Source organism: Aythya ferina, assembly GCF_964211825.1.
Source record: "Aythya ferina genome assembly, chromosome: 2".
In the NCBI taxonomy this organism is placed as follows: Eukaryota; Metazoa; Chordata; class Aves; order Anseriformes; family Anatidae; genus Aythya; species Aythya ferina.
The window spans coordinates 25,717,235-25,740,668 of record NC_140297.1 but is presented as its reverse complement, the minus strand read 5'-3'; the positions used below and the strand labels follow the sequence as shown (position 1 = coordinate 25,740,668).

At 39.2% G+C, this 23,434-nt stretch overlaps 1 protein-coding gene across 3 annotated transcripts in view; it reads right to left on the bottom strand.

Moving 5' to 3' along the window:
• Positions 1-23,434, bottom strand: part of LOC311431002 (putative acyl-CoA dehydrogenase 6) — a 92,335-nt gene that overhangs the window by 23,461 nt on the left and 45,440 nt on the right. For 2 of the 3 annotated variants that reach the window (XM_084508057.1, XM_084508058.1), the window contains 3 exons: positions 15,771-15,900; positions 7,579-7,685; positions 2,395-2,562 (listed from right to left, as the gene is read on the bottom strand). In XM_084508057.1, the coding sequence (XP_084364183.1) occupies positions 2,395-2,562; positions 7,579-7,685; positions 15,771-15,900 (405 nt within the window). Of the gene's footprint in view, positions 1-2,394; positions 2,563-7,578; positions 7,686-15,770; positions 15,901-20,352; positions 20,434-23,434 lie in introns of all 3 variants that reach the window. The other variant, XM_084508059.1, reaches the window with a different exon arrangement.

Here is a 23,434-nt window from a genome sequence, read left to right as displayed (position 1 = left end):
CTTCTGACAATCTCTTTTTAGTTCCTTTATTCTATCTTGTGAGAAAGGGAGTCGCTCTCTCCTGCCACCATTTAGTGCCATTACAAGTGGAAAGAGACACATTTTAAATTGCAACTAGAGAAACATGCTCTTTCCCCTTCCCTGGATGCTCTCCTCTTTATTATCTCCTCTTTGCAATTTATCCAAGTGCTATCTCATGACTCACAGGACAAAACAGTGCACAACTATGTCCCAGATTGGGGCTGCAGGCCATTTGTCTATATATCTTACACACAGACACTTTATACTGTGCCAGATTCTCTTTCATCACATGAGAAATTGACTTTTCTTTTTTTTAAGACATCATTAGTACAAGGAATCTACACCTACCTAGCCACAGTTATCAAAACTCCCCTTATGAGAGAGGTATTCAGAAACATTTGTCAAATCAAGGCCATGATTTTCTTCAACCAAGAATAGACACTGCACAAACCTAAAATTAGAAGAAGCAAATCCCACTTTATATCTCTAATAATTACTGGTTGTTGAAGCTAATAATTTGTTTCATACTTGTCATTTTTTTCCTTACCTCACCTTATGCGTGTATGAAACAATTAGGTTTTTGTGAAAAACGCTGGACTCCCAACTCCTCCCAGCTGCTAGCAAGGAATGAGCTAGCGTTGCGCTGCGGATCTCTTCCATGCCCTGCCACACAGCCTGGCAACTGCAGCAGTTAGTCAGACATAACATATGCCTTCTCCACTGCACTTGTTCTTGAGTTTTGACATACCTACACCTATCGATGCTTGATAGTGCATCCTTCTGTGATGTCCTCTCGACACTTCCTGTACAGCCCTAGTCTGCTGCCCTGTAAGGAGCGTGATCTTTGGCAGGTACACATCCTTAGGATATAACTCAGCAGCTGGAGCTTCCTGCTCACATCTGTGTAAAATGGCAGCCTTTGTCATATTTTTCCTCTTTGTTTTCCTGAAAAATTTAATTTCTGATGTGAAATTCCACCCACTGAGCACAATCAGCCATCTCAATACTTCAGAAGGCCACCAGTCGGGGTACAATGACCCTCCCGCAGGTCCATATCTGTACTGATCACACAGAAGAATCAAAGCATGTACACTTGGAAGACTGCAATTTATATTTCTATGAAGACTTCTTTATCTCTGTACATCAATTTCAGGTGACTCAGGGAATTTTTCTCCTCAAAATATGTCTACCACAGGTAAAGCAGGCTTTTGTATAGGTTGTGTGGCCTAACGATAACCCCCCACAAAGCTACAATGATTCACATGTCTTTCTGGAATTAGCAAAGTACCTGTAAAACCTCTGAGTCAACTTGTGAATATTTGATCCACCTGTAATAGTGGGTTGGCTGCTTTGGTATTTCTGGAAAACTGGCTTCAGAGAAGCAGTATTGCATTTGCACTCTGACCTTTTCATGAAAAAAACACACGGAAAACTTTATGCAGATGACTGATAAGTAAGATCATCTGGAAATTCTGGGAGATTCTGGCTCTAAGTTACCACATTCATTCATCACTTATTGGCCAAAGTCAACAGGTGAATCAGCTCACAGTCTTCTGTGAGCTTCCATTCAAAGCCGGTTTTGCATGAGCAGTTGTTTAGAACCTCACAACCCACTAGCTTTATTCCCAAAGCAACTTGCTTCCTTCCTTGACTTACTCCACATTCAAATTCACTTGTAAGAAATTCTAAGGTGCTCTCATCACTCTTTTGCAACACTGGAGACCTGAGATTTTGTTCTCAGTCTGATCTCTGAAGTAAAGAATATAGACATTCACTTGACTGCCATGGTGACTTCCCTACATATTAAATGCTGATAACAACATGTATTTCATGCAAAATATACCCCAAATTGAATGAACAAAAATGCCATAGGTTTTAATATTTTCTTGTCACCCATCATCATAGTTACCATGCCACTTTAAATATTAGAACTTCCTTAGAATTGATAGATCTTTTTAAAAGAGAAGATTATTTGCTAGAAATTAAAAAACTCACTTAATTAATGCAGATAGGGATACCCTCATTTATTTTGTGTCTTTCAAGAATGTTGGAAACCAAAAAGGTTTAAAATCTTTAAAAGGTGTTAAAGCTATTCAAAATTAAATTTCAATAGCAGAAAATTGAAAAGTCTGGCGATTGTCAAGTCTGAAATGTTTGATTTCCTTCTCATTTGATTTTTTCCCCAACTTTTTTTTTCATGGAAGTTTGTACAATGCATTTCAGAATCAACTCTGTATGACAATGAAACATTTAATTCAGAAGAGCATTTATGGGTGTAGTCCTTTATTTTAAACACCTTACCTTCTTGTATCATGCACACACAAAAACACCAACAAAACTGAATTAGAAGAAAAAAATGTTCTTTGTTATTACCATGTAGATTCATTGGCAGACATATGAGAGATTTATTTCGATGAGGAGGTCCTTCACTCGTGTTTGCCAGCAGGCACATCCAGTCCGCTTGGCACCCAGATGTCGTCCACATCTTACCACCATTTATGACATATTCATCGCCTTTCTTCACAGCTGTTGTCTTGATATCTATTTCAAAACATAGGAAATGAAGGGTTATTCTTGTGAAGGAAGGATAAGCTGGTCCCTGCATGACTGGCTGAGTCACTCCCTTACTCTCAGACAGACGGTCAACACACCCTTCATTTCGTGCCCTCCAAGCCCTCTAAGCCTTCCAGGCTGGAAAAGGCAGACTCACCTGGACAACTCTCTTTGAAGACAAGCCAAGGAAAGCAGATCGCTTCTCTCACCCTCCTTTAGGTGGAGTCTTCATCCCAGTGGATGAAAGCAGAAAGCTCTCTAAGTAAATCTGGTCGCCAAAAACTCAGGCCAGAAATATTTCAGTCTGAGGTGATCTATTACGCATTTCTGTCACTGTGTACGTTAGTCACTGAGAAGGCCATTAATTTCAGAGACCCAACTTAAACAAACACAAGCCTCAATATCTGTGTATGCATAAGGATATATATACATGCACTTCCTGCATGCTGTAGGTCAGAATGGCGTAATAAATTCAAAGATAGTAAGCTTTTAGAAGGCAAAGTTTAAATCTTAAGGTTGTCTGTACATGGAGTTCTAAACACCTGCTACTTCTACTCCACGGCATAAAAAAAAACAATGCTATTTTCATTCATAAGCGTTCACATCACTGCAAGCAGCCCTGGATGCAACAGACAGCAGGAGTGAATCATTAGTTAGTACTTACACTCCAGCAGAATTTCCAAAGAGCTGGCTTCTCTCCCCTGAAATTGAATTTCTTCCACTGAAAACCCAGCTAAGAAGACACTCCAACAGATATCTAGCTTTAAGTTGGTGACGGTATGAAAGAACCCAAGCACACCCCCAATAGCACTTACAAATATAATGAGACTATAAAGTGCATAACAGCCCACCTACTGAGGGAGGCAGCAGACTTGAAGGGTAGAAGTCAGACACAAAGTGGAGTGGGCAACCAAAATTAAGTCACCTTCATACACACCCACCTCAATCTGCATATGAACTTTCTTCCCAAAGGCTGTAAACTCAAAACAAATCAAAACCATGCCCCTCTGAACCCACCTTCATTTGCAGGATAAACCTAATGGCTACCTGTGGATGAGGTCTGCATGGCTGAAAGATTTGTTAGTGAAGAAATGGGAAACATGGTGGGAGAAAATTGTGTGATAGTGTAAGAGAAGGAATTTGCAGATATAGCTATAGATAAATGAACTTACAAGAGTGTAATGATGAACAGCAAGAGATAGTACCAACGTGAATAAAACCAGCAGAAATCTTGCTATTCATTTAATGAAAGGACTATGCCAAATCTGTCCAAAGGACTTGACGTGGAATCTGAATGATAATGAAGGTCAATAAAGTGAAGGAATCCAAAGTACTGATGCAGTTAATACATGACACAGACTCTGGACAGTCATATACATGGAGACTAAACAATATGCGAAGGACACAAAAGAGCAGGAATAAGAAACATGGTACGACTAGCGTACAAGGATGGTAGCACACATAATGATTTACATCACACATCCCTTTGTTATGGTACAGCTACTAAAAAGATTAAATTGAGGTCGCCTGGAAGGTCTGCAGAAGAACGCTGAGTACTACAATGCAATCACAAATATAAACAGTATTTGCAAGCATGGCGTCACAAGAGACTAACTTCCCAAATACAGATTAAAGAACAAATGCCTTACTAATGGGAATGTTCAAGTATTCTCAAGTGTGATGGTTGACAGTTTGCTTCAAGTACTTGAAAAATGGCTATTTAAAATCAACTTATGAAGAAGTTAGTATCTTCAACCTTAATTAAGGAAAGATGACCAAGTCAATAAGTAAGTTTTAAATATAAAATATGACAGGCTTTGAAAACTTATTTAACTATTTACTAAAGTCAAGTGGACTCAGTCTCAGTGATACGGCTGTTAAGATCCTTTGTCATATTTGACTATAATTATTCTCCCTGATAGAGAATGGCCCCAGAAAGAGGCTACATTTCCCAGAGTGGGTGCTTTGTAACTCATTTTTGGCAGGCCCACATAGTGGTCTTGTGGTGTCTATATCTCAACAGCTTACAAAGTATACTGTGGGGGTCCCTTCTAGGAAAGACAACGAGGTACTTGACATCACTGAAAGGCATGTGAAGCAGCTAGTGCCAAATAGGCAACCAGAGCTGGTTTTTCACCATTCAAATCATACCATATTTGAGAATCAAGTTTTCTTCTCCAGTGTGCTGTTGACTCTAGCCATGTATCTAAATATATTTGACAAAAGACAAAGTTGGCTTCAACTCTGAAGGTCAAACTTGTGATCACAGATAGGCAACACGTATCCTTTATGTCAAAAATTAAAACATATATCTGGAATTTACATCATCAACACAGAAAAAAAAAAAAAAAAGGAAAAAAATGCACGAAATAGCTTCAAGTCTAACTGAATGAATAATTGCTTCAAAAAACAGGGAAGTAAGGAGATTAATCATCAAAGTAAGCTACAGTTTGGAGGTCAGAAGGTAAGAACTGCCATAGGTCAAACTGTGATAAATCTTGCAGATGAAAAACAACAAAATCCAAAAAGATTAAGGCAGTAAACAAAGAAGTTTCAGCTACAGAAAGAAAAAGAGAATGAGAAGTAGCATGAGGCATGTTAGGATGCCTCAAAACTAAAGAAATATTTCGCATGCAATTACAAAAAGATAGCTGACAAAGGAAGACATCTACAGGAAGGACTGTACAAAATTAAAATTAGTGAAAACAGATGTTGTTGGTCATAGTAATCTTCACAGTCTCAGAATACATTTGGAAACAAAACAGAATTCAATTTACAGGTGATACCTTATTTCAAACCTACCTGATACAATTATTATGAAAGTGGATTTTCTAGAGAAAATTTGAAAAGAAAATAGGTCCTGTTGGACCCAAGCAAACTAAAATATTATGTTATTAGGCAACTATGAGTTACATTTTATGTAAAGCTGAAAATTAGGACAAAAGTGGAAATGTAGGTAAGGAAATAGGCAAAGGGGAAATTACATCAGGTTGCATTAAAGGAGGAAGTGCTGACGTGCAGGGAGGGCATTACTGGACCTTGGATATCAGCCTTTGGATGAAACCTATTACATATTCCTTTAATGATCTTTAGAAGAATAGCAGGAATATACCAACAAAATTTGTTGGTATCACAAACCTGGGAGACTTCACCAACACATAAACTGAGGTATCAGGCAGAAAGAAAGGAACGATTATGAGTTTTCAAAGGCAACATGGCAAGTACAAGCACTTAGGCACAAGTAATAAGAATTACTGCTGCATCTTAAAATATCTCTAGTTTAAAGTCTAGTTTAAAGCTAGGCTACCTGGAGATGATGATCCTTGAGACATGCAAAGCAGTGCTAGTGAGAAGATAAGCTAGTGCTCCTCAGACCTAAATGGCCCCTTTAGTGGCACTTTAGAAGCACTGCATGCTGGTTTCTGGATTTATACCAATGATCAGATGTTCTATGACAGCTAAAAAGCATCATATTTTCATCCTGCTGTCTGTATCACTGTGGCACTGACAGTCTGGGTTCATCATATAAATCCTAGTCCATTCCAAATTTTTCTTTAACTGTATTAATCCAAGTGTTTCAAGCCAATTAAGCTAGATGATAAGCAACATGCAACTGAAATAATATTTATGTTACTTATTATCTGGAACACTACATCCAAACATTACAATCATATTTGGAAAGTTTTGATAATCAGGTAATTAAACTAGAGAGACATTAGCTCAAATAAATGATGTTGTGTTTCCTACATCAGAAAACCTCAAACTTCAGATTACTTTAATTGAAAACAAGTCTATAAAAATGAGGGAATTTTCTTATGAACAAAATCAGTTAACTAGAAAGAAGAACGATACTGAATTGTGCAAGAAGATTTAGTCCCTGTATTTCATTATCCCTGTTAACTCCCTTGAAAAGTGCTTGCTGCACCTTTGGTGAATAATACTGAATAATTATCTATTTGTCTTGAGAAAGAAACATGAATTTGATCGAGGAAATGGACATAGGAATCAGTTTTGTTGATCACTCAGTGATTTTGTCTGCAGGAAAAAGACGTGTCTACAATTTGTAAGCACATGGTGTGTTCAGCTTAGCCATCCTGCTTCCAAACAACAAAATCTCTAAAATGGTTTCATGTCATTTTACCTCAGCACCCACAGTCCACAGATAGATGAGACATCTTCTACTACAAAATCTGTTGTAATTCAGCTGTTCAAATTAACTACTGCCTCAGGCACTTCAGAATGGTAGTTTCTTTTGCTCATGTTTTTAAACATTCTTGTACTGAAACAAGAAAAATAATTTCATGCAAAGTATCTAAATAACTAAACTCATACATTTGACGTGGCAAATTCTTCATTAGCTCTAAATAAAATAATTGCCAATTCAGAGACATTTTCACTGCACAGAAATGACTGAAGGGGCTGAGGTGAGGTAAGAATGAGCAGGAGGAACTTATTGCAAAAGTGTGATGCCATCATTTTCAGAAGGGACTTGCTCTGCAATTTGTCTACGTTCATTGACATCTGTTTTAAGGAAGTGCAAGTTCTGTACATTTGAACAGGCCACACACCATACCACATACGTTTACAGGTTTGCACAACTGATGGTGGCTGTGCAACTACAGGAGGTGCAGGAGTGTGCCCTGCCAGGTGGTGACCTCAGTCAGAACAGGGGAGGTAACAAAAGCAGAATGATGAAAACATTAGGAGAAATCTAGGGTCAGCTTGACAGCTGCACATTAATCTGCTGTGCTCAGCCCTTATCTATTTACTCACTGACATTATGTCTGTGTATTCACTGAAAAACACATTCAATTTGATTGCTTTTGGAGGCATCAGATGTATGTGCTATTGCTCCTGAAATATTACTTCTTTGCCTTCATGATGCCAGACTGCCCTTTGTATTTCTTATGTGCACTAGTGGCAAGGGGAAGGGTCAGTGAAACCAGATTCTTTCCATTAAAATATCAGAGTGTGTAAAATTGGCAATTTGCTAGGTTAACTTACTTGCAACATCTGACCCAGCTCCAGCTTCACTGATTCCCAAGCAAGCCACAAAATCTCCAGCTATAGTTGGTGCGAGGAACTGTTTTCTCAACTCATCAGAACCAAACCTGCAGCAATATAATGAAAAGATAGAATATTAAAAGCTTTTGAAGATAAATTTTACTTACAAGATACTTATGAGTTTTGTTCTACCCAGACAGTGATCAATTTGTCCATGACTAGGTGAAATCTACCCTGAAACCAAAGACAGAAGAGACTTTGTCTAAAGCCAGGAATCACAGTCGTCACTGGAAGTGCAGCCACAGTCATTTTAAACAGTATTTCCAAGTATTCCAGCATCTTACTTCCAGAGAAATGTGTGGTTCAGATGTCCTCAATTAGATTTTTACGACTGCTGCTTAATGAGCTATCAAATCTAAACAAACATAGGCCCTACAGGAACCACAATGCTCCCGTGCTGGCCTGCAGCCAGCCAGGATGGAGGATCTCCTCTCTGCATATCTTCTGACTTTTACACCATCTTTTTCATTGGTTTTAGTGGTGGCTGAAAAGTTCTGACACATAATAGCTACCCTCTGCAAATATCTGTACATACTATATATTTACATCCCACATCTGCATTTAAATAATACAGTCAAATGCATTATTGCTTCTTCACAGCCATTCTTGTAGTCCCCACCAAAATACAAAGGGAAACAGCAATCTGTTGATGACACTTTAACACCAAAAGAAGACACTTGTACATATTATTAATTAATATGTGCTATGCACATTTTATTTAGGCTATGATTCCAGTCAGTTTCAAAGGGAGTGAGAAATTCTAAACTACAGTGTTTCTTCTCAAAGCAGCGGCCTTTACTAGCCAAATCTGTCAGCAGATGGAAAAGAAATGCTAGGTGTATTTGATAAAACCTTTACGCACAGGAACCTAATCTAATTATCACTAATGAACACCCGCTTTTAAAACACCTAAAGCCAAAGCTGAGGGCAACCAGCTGATTGCCAGGCACATGCAGGCCACGGCAGTCCCCAGACAAGGAGGACTAAACATCTCTTCAACATGCCACGGGCCTCAGAAAAGCAGCACTTGGCAAGAGGACTGCTATTTCTTTGATGAGATGCCAAGGGCACCAAAAGCTCCCCTGGGGACGGGAAGGAGCTGCTGAGTCCCATTCCCTGGGAGGAAGGAGGAGGCACCCTCAGACAGGGAGGAAGAGCAAGGGTAAACTGTCTGCTAAAAGACAGTTGTATCACACCACTAGGGAAGCAATGCCTGTCTCCCCTTTGTCCTTTCCCCTCCAAAAGGTAGAAAAGACTGCTTAGGATCAGCCTGCTCTCCCCCAGGGATGTCTCTCCTCCCCAGAGGCATGCCAGCAAAGGAGCTCAAGGGCTACTGTGTAACAGGTCTTTATCTATTAAAAAGGCTCCCAGCAACAGTGATTCCTCCCACAAACAAGATTTTTTTCCTAAAGTTTAGCTGCCTGTGCCCATTCAAAGTGTGCTCCATCTTGTTTCATGGTTGTTTTTGTTTCTTAATCAACTTCTACCGGTTTGGTCTTGCAGCTTGAATGGTGAGTTCATGGTCTTGTTCTTGAACCTCTCCTGTCCCAGCAAGAAGTCCTTGGGTCAGGAGACCTCTTTTCTACAAGCAGAAATCCATTAAAGTAATGTTTCTCCTCAGTCCCCTCTAAGAAGCTTCTCAGGTCAGCATTTCCACTAATCTCCTTAGGCTCACCAGCTGCCTGAGCAGGCTGCAGTTAGCTGGGCTCTCTTGCTAAAATATTGTCACCCTACTTCCAAAGGAGCAATGACACTTTACCTAAGGCTGACCCTTTCTCTCTGCCACAAAACAGCCAAAGAACATGAGAAGGCCAGAGCTCAGCATGGGAACTGTCAAACACGTTCACTTTGTGCACATGAGGAACCCAGCTCCTCGTCCTGTCCCTGCTGATAACAATCAGAGCTGCAATCCCAAATAAATATAATAAGTGAGATTGGAGTGTTTACTCCTCCAAGCATACTGGAAAAAGTGCCCTGGTCTGTTACGCAGTGTATTTTTTTTTTCCTTAGGACATGATCAAGTACAGCCAGCTGAACGCTCTTTAGACCACACACATTAAAAAAAAAAAAAGCACAACAATAAAAAAACTTAGATTCTGAGAGGAGCCAGCAGCATTGCCTATTAGGGATTTCTGGCAATGCTTACAGATAACTAAAGCTTGGCAAAGTTTTAGGCATTTCAACAGAGGATTTTCATGACAAGAACTTTCCTCAGAATAATGTTTTGCGTTTGATATCTTTGTTTGCTTGTTTTAAGTTCCAGAAAACAGTCCAGTTCTTCCCAAAAATGAGGCTGGAGAACTTATTTTTCAATTAAAAAAAAATAATAATCTGGCAATGCTATTTTCAGAAGCTCACGCTTTTCATGAAGGATGTGCAGCCCAGCAAATGGCTAGCTTTTGCATTAGGAATACATGTATGTTGTTTCTGTACAATTCTACCCATCTTAAAAACATCCCAGAAAGATATCAGGTTTGCATAAATGCAATTCTAACTTCTTTCCAGTTTAATAGCTCCAGCTGTTTGCAATGAGACCTTGCTGTGGCTGAAGACAGACCAGATGATGTCTGCTTTATGTTCTGGGGCCATACCCCAAAGCATAGTTTCCCATGTCATTAACTCTGCAGCCTTAGCATCCCTCTAAAATACACGTTCATGAATGTGCATGCCCATAGATAAGCACACACAGAATCTATAGTCAGAGTCTACAGTCAATAAACTAGAGCTCCTTGCAGACATTGGGTAAAAGAAGTCCCACATGTGAAATTCTAACACATTAAGAGCTGCATGGGAGTGGTCCATCTTTTCTTGCTCCACACTTGGTAAATAATATTGGTGGAATATCATGAATACAGACAAAAAATGACAACAATATACAACCTTAGAAATTGTGGGTAAAAGGTTAAAGAATTATAATGAAATACAGATGCAAGAACATTTCCTTGATCCACATAGTTTTGTTTATGTGCTCTGTCAATTAGAAAATGGCAGTCAGTTCTATTAGTCTCAAATCCATACAAAAATATGGTTTCTGACAGGTTATATTGCTACATTGAATGAAAATATGTCTACTGCACATCACTGTTCTGACATAATTGGGCTGATAATCATCTTGTTAGAACTACAGATCTTACTCACTTTTGTTTCCCATGCTTCTGAGAGAAAAATGCTGAGCTGAAGTGAATTAATTAAATTGGTAAGGGAGGGTCTGAGTGGAACTGACTTTATATGATACACTATTAAGTGATAATTGAAATTTTGCATATGAACAACTGCAGGCAGTTCTAATATGGCTCTTGACATTTGATCAACTCAGGCTTTCTTGCACTGGAGCTAACAGCTTCAAGAAATACAGCCTACTACTCCTAAATCTCATCTGGGCCTCTGGACCACTTAAAAGGGAATATAATACTATCCCTAAAGCCTAGAGGTTTTCTAAATGGTCATTTCAAGAACGGCTGTGAGAGAAAACACTGATCCTGATGCGCATCAGTGCAAAAGGGCTGAAGCCAGACCTTAACAGTGCAGCAACTTTAGAGCAAAACAAACAAAACAGTTTTCAGATGATCTATGCAACGTTCTACAGTATGTCAAAGACAACACAGCAATTTGCTCATGGACTTCCCAGGAATATAAAGATGATTTCCTTTACCCAAAGAAGAGGTTCACTCTTGCCTACCATCTCTTTCCTTCTTACATACTAGCAAGAGGTGAATTTTTCCCAGTTCCCCTTCTATTCTGCCCCCAGATTCACACTATTAATAATGCAGTAGACATGAACCATGTGGAATGCTTTTGCTTCAGGGTAATCCTGCACGGGCATCCTACCATTTGAGGTCTAGTCCCAGCTTAGCAGCACTCTGGATCCTCAGTGTACATGAAAAAAATAAATAAAGAGAGAAAACAAAAGGGAAGAAATTCTTCTTACAGGCATGGCAAAAAACGCATCATGAACAGCAGCAAGCACCCTTGGGTAGCATGGACGCTTCCTTACGATGACTAATTTGCATAACCTAGCTTTAAAAGAATCCACACTGCAATCAGCTTTCTCTCTGTGAGTCCCTACTTCCGTCAAGATAAGAAGACACACAAGTTTTAAAATACCACGTTTAAAAAACTTATTTACTTTTTGTGAAAGACATGAGAAGAAAAAAAAGGCAATAAGAAAAGTGTTCTGGCTCCCCGTTTTTATTAAGCCTTTTAAACTTCAGTTATTTGAAGATTTCATGAAATAAATTGCTCAGTTTGAAGCACAACAACATTCTGCAAAGAATACAGATGAGAAGTCCCTCTTGACTACCTGAAGGGTTCTGGTTAAGAACAATTACGTCAATCTTCTATTTATTTTGGAATGCATTTTGCACTGAGGTGCAGGTACTGTAAAACGGGAGTCAAATTAAAGATTATCCTTTTCAGACAATACTGTTTTTAAGGGCTACCACGTGATGCCTTCACACCAGCTCTGAAGACCTGAAGGCTGCCCACCAGACAGCACAGCCAGGCCGTCACCAGGAGCTGGAGAACCCTCAGAGGTACAGTACCAGCATGAAGCTGTTTTGAGAACAATTAGTTCAGAAGCAGCTGCTTGATACTGCCCCACTGTACCCTTATTGATCTGGCCAGGCTAGACCCCGAAGCTCTTTCACCACATTTGTGCCCAAGTGTGGACAACCTCTGATTTTCCACCAGGCTTATCAGCACAGGCATGACTGTGGGCACGCAGCTTCTGGCCTGTGCCAGCTCCACAGGCGGAAGGAATTTGCTTACAGTGCTGCACCCAGAAGGACACTTATCTGGAAAAAAAAAAGACCTGGAAAAACAGAGGACAGCAAGCATGGGTGGTACAAATAATTCAGATCTACTCTTTCAGACTCCTCAGCTAACCGCACCTTTATTTGTTTCTACTCAATTCACCTGAAACAGTCTTCATTATAGCTCAGGGCAAGAAGTGGCATGCTGACAGATCAAGTACCAAATCAGAGACAGGTGACACCATTTCTGAAGGAGCACAAAACCAAGTTTCCTTTACGCTATGTTGATGGCTCTTAAATTACCTCTTCTGATTTTCACTATTTTCCCAGCTGATTAAGTGGATGATCCTGCTTTTCAAAGCTGCTGGTCTCATCACCAGCTGTAACTTGTCTCCCTTACAGCAAACAGGAAAAGAGGCAGTAAAATATATATAAATATATATGAAAATTCTCAGATATGACACTGTTCAGCATGGAGAAAGAATCTCCAATGAATAAGCCAACGAAATAGAAAAGCACTCCTTCAAAGTACAATCGCTATTCTTAGTGTCTTCCTATAAATATAAAGAAAGAAAAATCAAGCAAAGTGTAATGCCAACTGGTGAGATAAAAGGTCTTTATGCTGATCTGGTATCACTACAGGTCTGTTTAAAAGCACAGGAAAATGTATTTCATTCACTGCCTGAGCTGAGAGCTGCTTTTTCCACTCTACTTGTAAGCATGACAGCAAGCAAGGTATTATATCTGGAATGCATTTCAAAGATCTGACAGAGAGTTATGCTCAGAAGCAGACACAACATAGGTCAGGTCACTGTTGACAGAACATTTTGCATTTTGTTCTCAAATTTACAAGTGCTACTGCTTCACTTTGGGGAATCTGGAAAAAAAATGGAGCAGTCTGGGCATCTCTCAGCAAAGCACGACTATTTTCTACTGTATTTGTCTGCACAATAGAAGTGCATATAAATCAAAATCTTCAGGGTTGCTTCCAAGTATGACCATGCATTTAACTTTCTGAAGGTTGTCAGAAAAAAAAACACATGAAGAATGAAGTGAAAGGGGGCATGACCACGAACAGGCAGACATGGGCAACATTTTCTAAACAACTATGTTCGTTGTAGTTTATATAATTAAAACTGTTACTATAATGTACTTCTCATTTAACTGAATATCTCAAAGATCTTTGCAATCTAAGCTTTGCAACAGCCTCTCATTGGAGCAAGAAACCCCCGGAAGTAGAAGAAACAGCATCAGGAAGCATCCTGACTTTTTATATGTTAAGACTTTATTTTTCTGAAGTTTGAAAATGTAAAGAGCTGTATGTGTGAGTGCATATGCATATGAGCATCCATCCATTGAAACTACTGCACTGTCTGTCTATCTAATTGAGGAAACACCTGTAATTTATGTCAGCAGTGTATCTTCCTGACACATCACATTCACTGAGTCAGCTCCCACGTGCACTCATACATACTTGATGAAAGCTGAATAAAACCCAAATTTAGGAAAGCCACCAAAGGGCTTCAGACTTCGTTTGAAAGCTTTGTAGGGGATGACGTTTGATTCCTGTATTACTGTTTACTTGATGCATCATTGATGCATCAGGTATCACAATGCTTAGTTAAGATGCAAAATTTGGATTAACTCTTCAAACTTGTTTGGCACCACCAAAGTACAGAGATAACTTTAAAGAAACCATCCAGGCAATGAACGCAATTTGAATGCATCACCCAGGGAAAGCAGTTAGCCCTCTCCCTGTACTGCCTGAAGTGAAGCTGCACCAGTGCAAAACTTCCTGTAGCAGCCAGCATTCTCTTTTTAATACCAAGTTTCAGTTTTACATCTTACAGTGGGACTTAACAGTGGAGGAAATGGTGAGTTCGCTACTACAGATGGCAATTCAATTACAAATTTCATCACATTAATGACATTTTCACATTCACTTTCTGAGAGCATCCTCTTTAGTATTTCACTAGCACAACTGTATGTAGGTTCATTGCTTTACTGAAGCAGAACAGAGCAACATAAAGCCAAAAAATCCTGCAATGGAACAAAATTCTGTCTTTGTTTACCCACAGATTTTTTTAAAACCCTGGGAATAAAAGGCTATCATGGGGGCAAGATAGTATTCTCAGAGGTCCTTAAAAATACTAGTTTTATTCTCTGTTGGACTATAAATAAGCTACTGTTGCAACAGACAAAACTATCTCCATGCTTTCAGTGAGATTTTAGTGCATTACACAAAGGAAAATAAAACTATTAGAAAGATTTCCCATGGCTGAGACCTCCAAAGTCACACATAGCCAGAACAAGAATGGATGGACGGATGGATGTAATGGTGATGGAGTCCAAATTCCAGGTTCTACAGTTGGATTTACAAACATTTTCATTCAGAATGATAACAAACAAACAAAACCAACAAACACCAAAATGCTCTTCTGTGTAAATACTCCCCTCTTGTATACCTGTTTTGTGCATAAAAAATTCTGACTTAATCTCCATGATCTGAATTTAATCCCCATCACCACCTTCCAGAGATTTTAGGCATACCCATGTCCCAGGGACAAACTGCTGGACTAGTGTGTCACCTCCCTCTAGTTTTGCAAGCTGCTGTTCTGATGCAGAACGTCTGTGAAGCTACTAGATGAAGACAGAGAAGCTGTTAACTGCCACTTTTATTGAGGGAAGGAAGAAAAAAATGGAAAAAAAAAAAAAAAAGAAAAATCAGCTTCAAAAGGTGTAGGAGCCTGAGTGATAGCAAGTCATAAAAGGTGAACACTGACGCAAGCAAATGAGAAAAAGAAAGATGAGTAATTGCTTGGAATGTGAGCACTTAAGCAGCATGATACATGTGACAAAATTTTAGCAGGTCTTACACCAATCCTGATCATTATTTCTGAAAAGGCAGAGTCAGCAAGGAGCACCTTGAGAAGCTGCAAAAAAGCCAATAAATTACAAAACAGAATTAGACTCATCCTAATTATTACAACTAAATGCAGCCTTTGAGGATGACTGCACTGGGATATCTGTCTTAGAAAAAAAAAAAAAAACATGAACAGTGGGATTCTGGAATTAAGATTGTTTTTTAATTGGTTCTGGCATTGCAGTTCTATGTTTGGAAATGACTTTAATATTAACACGGCTTTTTTTTTTTATTATTACATAATGTTCTAATATTAAAAATGTGCATTCTCTCCCTTAAATCAACCTGTTTGAAACTGGTAGATAGTACATCTCTTTCTCAAGCACTACTGATTAGCAACTAGAATGTAAATCTGTCTAGTAACGTTTTTCCTACTCTAAAACACGTGGCAGGACAAGTTTTAGACTTAGACACACACAGTGTGGGTTTTAGGCTAAACTAAACAATCTGGAAATTACCTTGTTAGAGCAGGAGTAGCCATGCCAGCTTGCACGCCGATAGCCATAGGAATACCTCCACAGCGGATACTTCCCAGCTCTTCTGCCACTGCAATGTTATACGAGAAGTCCAAGCCCATGCCACCATATTCTGGAAAAAAACACGTCTATCACTTGGATATTATATATTCAGTGGATAAAACAGATGAGCACACTAATGTTATAAGCTGGTATAAATGAGAAGAAAAAAAAAAAAAGGATTGCTACTGCAAGGATTTGCCAATTGCAATTTTACTGCTAACTTTTAAATATTTGATTTTATCAGCTTTCATTTCAGAAAAGTGATGTCATGCTACTCTTTACAAAACCTGAATTTAAAATTACATTTGCTCTAATTACCCATGTGCACATCAGGTCACCCCTGGATACGTTAAGCAGCATCATTACTTTTACCAGAAACAGCAAGAAAAGCAAAGTGCTGCTCAAAATGGCATCAGTAGGAAACGTCACTCTTTCTAACAGCAAGGACACATGAACAAATCACAAAGTACGATGTGCTTCTGTTTCTCCATGATAACCCCTCTCTGTGTGTTCCCATCCTTCACTGCACTCAAGTGGAACTCATCTTTCTCACACTGAGCAGTCAAGTCAGCGCCAAACAAGACCGCATGCACATGGTGTCCATATGTGAAGTTGCCCCTGTAGCTCAAAAATCAATGTTAGGCAGAAGCACAATACCAAATATGCATACTTCATATCCTGGCACCTGGTCGTCGCAGTCATTAACGCATTTTTCATTAACACAAAGTTGATGGCCCAGGGCCCTGGGCGTTCTTCCTCCCTACATTCCATTCCACAAATTCAATTAAAGAGGATATTATTCTTCACCTCCTTCCTAAGCCCAGCACTGATAAACCCCCACACAGTGAAACACAGAAAAGCGCTGTGTTTCTATGATGGATGAGGTAATTTCTAACTCTATTAAATAGTTTTTATTCCAGAGGAAATATGGTAAGAAATAGCCTCCTGCTTGACATCGTTAGTTGACTGAGTAGTTGTGATTAGATAACGTTAGATAAGGAAGCGTTTTCATCTTTTTACTCATTTGAAGACCAGCTAAGAAAATGTCAAATAAATAGATATAATCTCTCTACCCCCACACCCAATACGGGGAAGATGACCATCTTCCGTCCTCGCTTGCTGACATCAAGCACTATCTGAGCTCACCCCTCTGGTGACCTTTGACATTTTCCAAAAACACCATTAATTATAAATCAAAACACCACAGTGCATAAAAACAGGGTTTTGTATTCCATCATCTTTTTCCTAAATTCACAGAGACTGTCTTTGTGCTTTTTTTTTTTTTTTTTTTTTTTTTTTTTTTTTTTTTTTGTCTACAGAGAGAAGAGAAAGCACAATTAGAATAGACTAAGCATGAAATCTAGTTTTTAAGTAACATTTCTCCTTAGGTCTGTCCAAATGGTCTGGATTGTCAGAATTACAAAATGGCTACTTTTCAACAATTTTACTTGAAAATAAAACACGTTACTTAGAGACATAGACAACATCTAAATTCGTACTGGGAGCTGAAGCAGTACAGTGAAACGACAGTAATCTGGGAACATCCTTAGCAAAATATATAATCCCAATATAGTTTCCTCCTGAAACTACATGAAAACTTGTAGCTGTGCATAACCCTCAGCACCGGGAAATGAGGGGTGGACTGGGAAACTTGGTGTTATAAAGTACATTTTAGATATGAAAACATTCAGCAAACAGGAAAAGCATCAGAGTAATAACAGATAACCTTGGTTTTGTTACTGCATAAATGCTTTCCACTTGTCTATCTCTTTATTGCCAAACTGCAGCTGTTATTAATTTTGTCTTTTGTTTTGCCTACCAAACATTTGCATTCCTGTCTGTTAGTTACATTCACAAACCAAAACTTTAGTTTCATGGTTTACCCAGAACAGCTTCACCTGTGTTACACACACGACCGACCCTAAGGAGGACCATTTTGTGCAAATGTGTACCCTACATACATTCCTTGTTTGTACCATAATTCATTGTAAATAATGATATAATAGACTGACATTGTTCTCATTTAAGAGCAGTTACTAAGTGGTATGTTTTCAAAACAAAATGCTGTAAAAAAGCAGTTCTCAAAGTCACGATATCCAAGGAAATTTCCTACCAGAGAGAAGAAACAGAACAAAGCCTCAGATGCTGAGAAGCTGAAGGGGGAAGCCCTAGCAAAGAGATGGTGTATGCTCCAAATACTTTTTAACCTGGGGATAGATAACATAAGAGACAACCACAGCTGCAGACAGGCAGGAAAGCAGAAGCAAACTGTAGGAACCCTGTGCAGGAGGCAACACTGAACTTTGCATCAGTTCTGCTCCAGAAGCCAAGCAGAAAAAGGTTTCATGGAGAAATGCAAGTGGTTTGATGGATGATTATGGGGAACCCTACTTTTGAAGGTGCCATGGAAGGAAGGTTATTCCCTGAGCACTGGCATATATCATAACCGTGCCATAATCACCAGCCCTGAGATGCCCAGCAGCACCCAGCTTCCTCCAGCACAAATTCACCAAGACAAAACCAACAGACGGTTCTCATTTCCACCTCCTGAAGCAATGCCAGTGAACGTATCACAGAAAGAGTGCTTCATTCTGTAAGCATAATTTGTACTGTTGGTGGGCATGAAGGTTGTGTTCGCCACTTCCATCAACAGAACAACACCTCCTGCAAATACCTGCCCAATGGTGTAATGCTACTAGGCTGATCTAACTTTCATTCGGAAAAGCAAACAGCATGCCCAACATAATTTTTGGTGAAAAAACAATTAAAGGAACCAAGCCAATTTCAGATGTGATTGTTTTTGTTATATGCAAATATTCACAGGTAAAACATTTCTAGGGTAAATATTTTATTTAACTTTAAATTGAGATGATTGACATTGAGCAAATTGTTTGGTTACATTTCCATTTTTATTTTGTGAGAAATATTGAAAGAACAAAGCAAAGCAAAACCAAGCACAAAGTCTAATGGCACTGACATATTTATAATTCAAAACAGGTAGAAAAAGGCATCTCTGCTACATTCAAATTGTTGCTGTTCTGCTGACAATAGTGCAACTTCCAGCTATTGAACGGATTCATCTGCTATCTTGTCCATTGTTGATTTCAGGTTCTAATACAAAGAAATTGAATTATAAAACCCAATGCAAGCACATGTGAACACACAAATAAATAAAAATTCTGCACTGCAGCCCATGGGAGGGAGCCGCATTGGAGCAGGGGAGAAGTATAGTGAGGAAGGAGCAGCAGACTGGGACTGGGGAGGACATTGAGGAGCTGGGATGAAGGAGTGAAGCTGAGCTAGGGAAGAAGGGAGTGATGGGGGGGCAGGGGGAAGGTGTTCTTTTTCCTCATGAGACAAAATCTGTTAGTCTGCAATTAATTGGATTAATCTTCCCCAAGCCAGGTCTGCTTCACCCATGATGGCAAGTGGCGAGCGACCTCCCTGTCCTTCTGTCAACACGTGAGCCTTTCCTTTGGGTTTCCTCCCCTGTCCTGTTGAGGAGGGAAAAGGAGCCAGTGGCTGGGTGGGGGTCTGGCTGCTGGCCAAAGTGTTCTGTGTATTATTACCTTGTGCTCTTCTGCTAACCATCACCACGTGTTACTTTAACCTGAGGAAAAAAGCTCCTTATTTTATATCAAGCAATTTATTTCTACACCGTGAAGATTGTGACACTTACTGTGTCACAGCGGGAGCCCCCAAAATAGTGAGTTTAAATAAATCTGTTTTTTAAATGATATAGATATATATTCTTCCAGTAAATCTGATAATTTAGACTATCAGGACCTTTATGTATGAATGTAGGCAGACAACAAAGATAATGTCCAAAACTACAAATAAAAAAGCAGTACCTGATCTTTGGCTGCACCACATGAAAACAGAAACACTGATGAGAAAATCAGTGGGGAAAATAGTAAAAGGTGAAGACAGGTGTCTAAGGTGTCTAAGAAAAAGGACTTACAAAAGAAAAGGAGATGGTGAGAACTTCCACATGATCATTTTATTTTTGTGAAGACCAAAAGGTTTCTTGTCCCTTGTTCAGCTACAAGCTCCCTGTTCATATATGACTCCATGCAATGATGAAACAGGCTTGAAGCCTCTAGTCCAAATTTTTAAGAGCTTACTAGTGCTTTTATTCAGAAGTTGCTTCTGAACACTACCTAGTAGCTATCAGTTAGACTCTATCTGAGGTGAAAAGGATCTATAAGTGAGTTGAAGCAAGGAAATGGGGGGGGGGGGGGGGGAATCTTCAGCGTGTTTTAAGAATGTTCACAAGCCTGAAAAAGCAAGGATGAAAACACAATACAGTCATATGAGTAGCTGGATCTTCAAAGCCAATATAATTTGCTTGCTTACACAGCTTCCAAAGTTCACACAGGGTGTACCTATATCAAAGTAGATCATGCAGTATTATTTCTACTATTGCCACCTACCTCAGTGTAAACAACCACCACCAACAAAAAAAAACACAACATATGCCCTTATTTCTAGTGACTAGAAAGACAAACAAAACGTGAATCACCTCCCATCTTGGAGACAGGTCTGAGAGAATCCTACATCTGACACCAAGGTGACAGAGTTAATTGCCAGTTTTCATCATAGCCTATGATTTTGAATCAACAGAAGAAGAATGTAAGTGTTCAAACCTTACTCACATGTCACAAATATCATTCAAAAATTTCAGCTCCAGAATACTACAAAGAGCCCTGAGGTTACACAAGTGCAAATATAATCAGACAGGTCAGTATATAAATCCTACCGTAATTCCCTTCCTCTTCTTTACATAAAAGTAATTTAAAGAATTGCCAAAGGTGTGCTCTCAGTGGTGTTCAATTTCCCACCAACCTGTGCTGAAAAGTCTAGGCTGATAAAATTGGAAGATACTTTTTGATCCTTATTTGCTTCTGCTGGGTGTAGTGAATAAAACCTCCTATTTCATGTAACAGAAACACTGTGAATGCATTTCAGCTTTGTTGAGATCAACACACATATTTTTTGGATATTTCAGCTGGATCAATCCATGGGGAAAAAATAAAAAGTAAAGAGAAAGAAACAAAGAAAAAGCCTTGTATCAGAGGCAAAGTTCCCCTTGTCAGAGTAGCTTAGTCATATGGGTCAAACTCCCTCAGTTTGACCAAAAAATTGTCCTAAACGAAGACAGATTATGGTGGTTTACAATTTTGTTTGGTGATCTACCACAAAGAGTACTTGACCTTTCACAGATGCTCACTAGTTTATCCAAAAAATCCAAGGCAGATAAGGACCTGGGAGCTAAAGTTTTAGTTGGTAATGCTAGTCTTATGATCCAGTATTGCTTGGAAAAGAAAAAAGAAAAAAAGAAAAAAGAAAAAAGAAAAAAAAAAAAGATATGGACTGGCTGCTCATTCCTTTTCAAACACACATGGTTAGCAGCATCAGAACAACCCCTGTGTCACTGACAATGCAAATTGTGTATTCCCACAACACTCATTAATGTGCAAGTCATCCTTGCTGCCACTTTAGAAACCAAATTTACTGAGATGGATAAGGTGATCATATCTGTCTACTGCTGTTTTAGATAAGACAAAGCTACACTGGAAAATACAGTAGAAGAATTTCTCAGAGTGTAAAGATAAGGAACCACTTATATAAACAAGCAAACAAAGAACAAGCCACTGAGCAGGTGTGTGCCTAGCTGGGGGGTGTGAACACATTTAAAGAGGGTACAAAGCTGTCTAGGACATTGCTTTGGAAAGCCAGAGCAATAGATTTTAAATCACTACTTGACAGCTGCTGCACTAGCTAACAAGGATCTCTCTCACAAATTTATAAGCTTGGTTTATTTTCTAAATGGACATGCAGCAAGACTAACTGCTCTGTGAGCCAGCAATCACATCTGCCTGCATCTTTATACTCAGAAGGATACCAGAGTTCTCCAGAAATCACAAAAATCCACCCCAAATTGTATATAAACAACATTACGAGGAAGGGAAGGCTAAGCTGCAAAATACTGATGATATAAAACATGGCAACACAAGAACACCAACAGAGAGAGACAAAAAAAGAAAATCCAGGATTGCATACTTTCCTAAACAACAGCTGTTGCACCAACTCTAACTCAGAGATAAACTCGATGCAATCACTACTCATAGATTCTGCAGTCTTCCTCTGCCAATTTATAAACTGATTATTTTTCCCTCTCAGCTCCGACCCAACACCAATTTCTCAAAAGCCTACTTAAACCATCCTACATTTTTTTTTAAGATTAAAAAGTACAGATCTCAGCTATTATATGTTTGAAAATGTTAGTCCAACTAAACACCATAGCATGAAGAAAATAAGAAATAAATACATGGAGGAATGAAATCAAGAGGGTATCGGTTGAATACCACACTTCCTAAGCTTTGATGGCAAAGTCATGCTACTTCTCATTGGGTTTCTATTTTGGCAAGCTCGTAAACAAACCATAGCCTTGGTTTCAAGAATATATCACCTGCTGCTTGGGTCAGACAATCAGCAAGAGCTGCCAAGCTCCTTGCACATGCTGAGCACATACACTGCTGTGACATGCTGTGTGTTCACCTAGTTTAAGCTGTGCTTGTGGATGCGAAGTTTAATTCTCTGAGTCAGGCTCATCCAGCAAGGAATATTGCTCCTCTCCAACTTGAAGGTTGCCACCCTTCTGACAAACAGGCAGATGTTGCATCAACATCCTTTGACACGGTGTGCGTCCACTCCAGGCTGACTGACGCCACCATGAATCAGCCCTCAGAGTCACTGCAATGTGCCTTCAGACTCGGCAACATACAGCAACGTACAGAAATTCAACATCCTGTAGGTGAATGGGTCAAAGAAATGGGAACAGATTTAACAACAGACAGCACACAGACCCCAAAGAACTCCAGTTCAAACCCAAAGGAGAGACAAGGGGAGTGACAGGAGTGAATACATATGTTTGTAAGGAGTTTTTAGGTGCTTGATGAAAAGCTGTCAAGATCTGAAATCAGAAGAAATTGTACTCAGTTTCATAGCAAACGTCTGACCAGAAAAGCAGACTAATTTACTTTCACTTCTTCAAGGCAGCAGGACACACAGCCAATATTCTAAAGATCCAGAGCTCATTCTGTATTCTACATAAATAATTAAAATAAAAAGCAATAATATATGAGCCAGGGATTAAATGGATTTACTAAATTTACTTCTTATTAAAATTTCTATGCCAAGACTTAATACCAAGGTTGACTATTTAGCAGCTGAAAACTGTGTTTAACGTTCCTTCCTACAAAAGCTTTTATTCAAGTTCAAGCTGATAAACAGCTTGTTGGAAAGCTGCATTGGAAAACTTTAGCCAGCTACCTCACAATGTCACATCCAAAGATTTTACTAGATCACAAGTTCCAAAACTTGCAGTCTCCACAGGGGGTTATAAACTGAGAATTACAAGGAGGGCAGAGAAAAATTTGATAAATGCTTTTTTTTTTAAAAAAAAAAAAATCTTTAGCAAAACAAGGCTTTAGAAATGTGTGTGCTAATACAATGAAGTTCAGACATCCTCTGGAGCCAGACTAGTAAGCAAAAGTTCAGCAGCTCAGGCCTCAAAACAGAAGTACACTGCAGAGACTGCT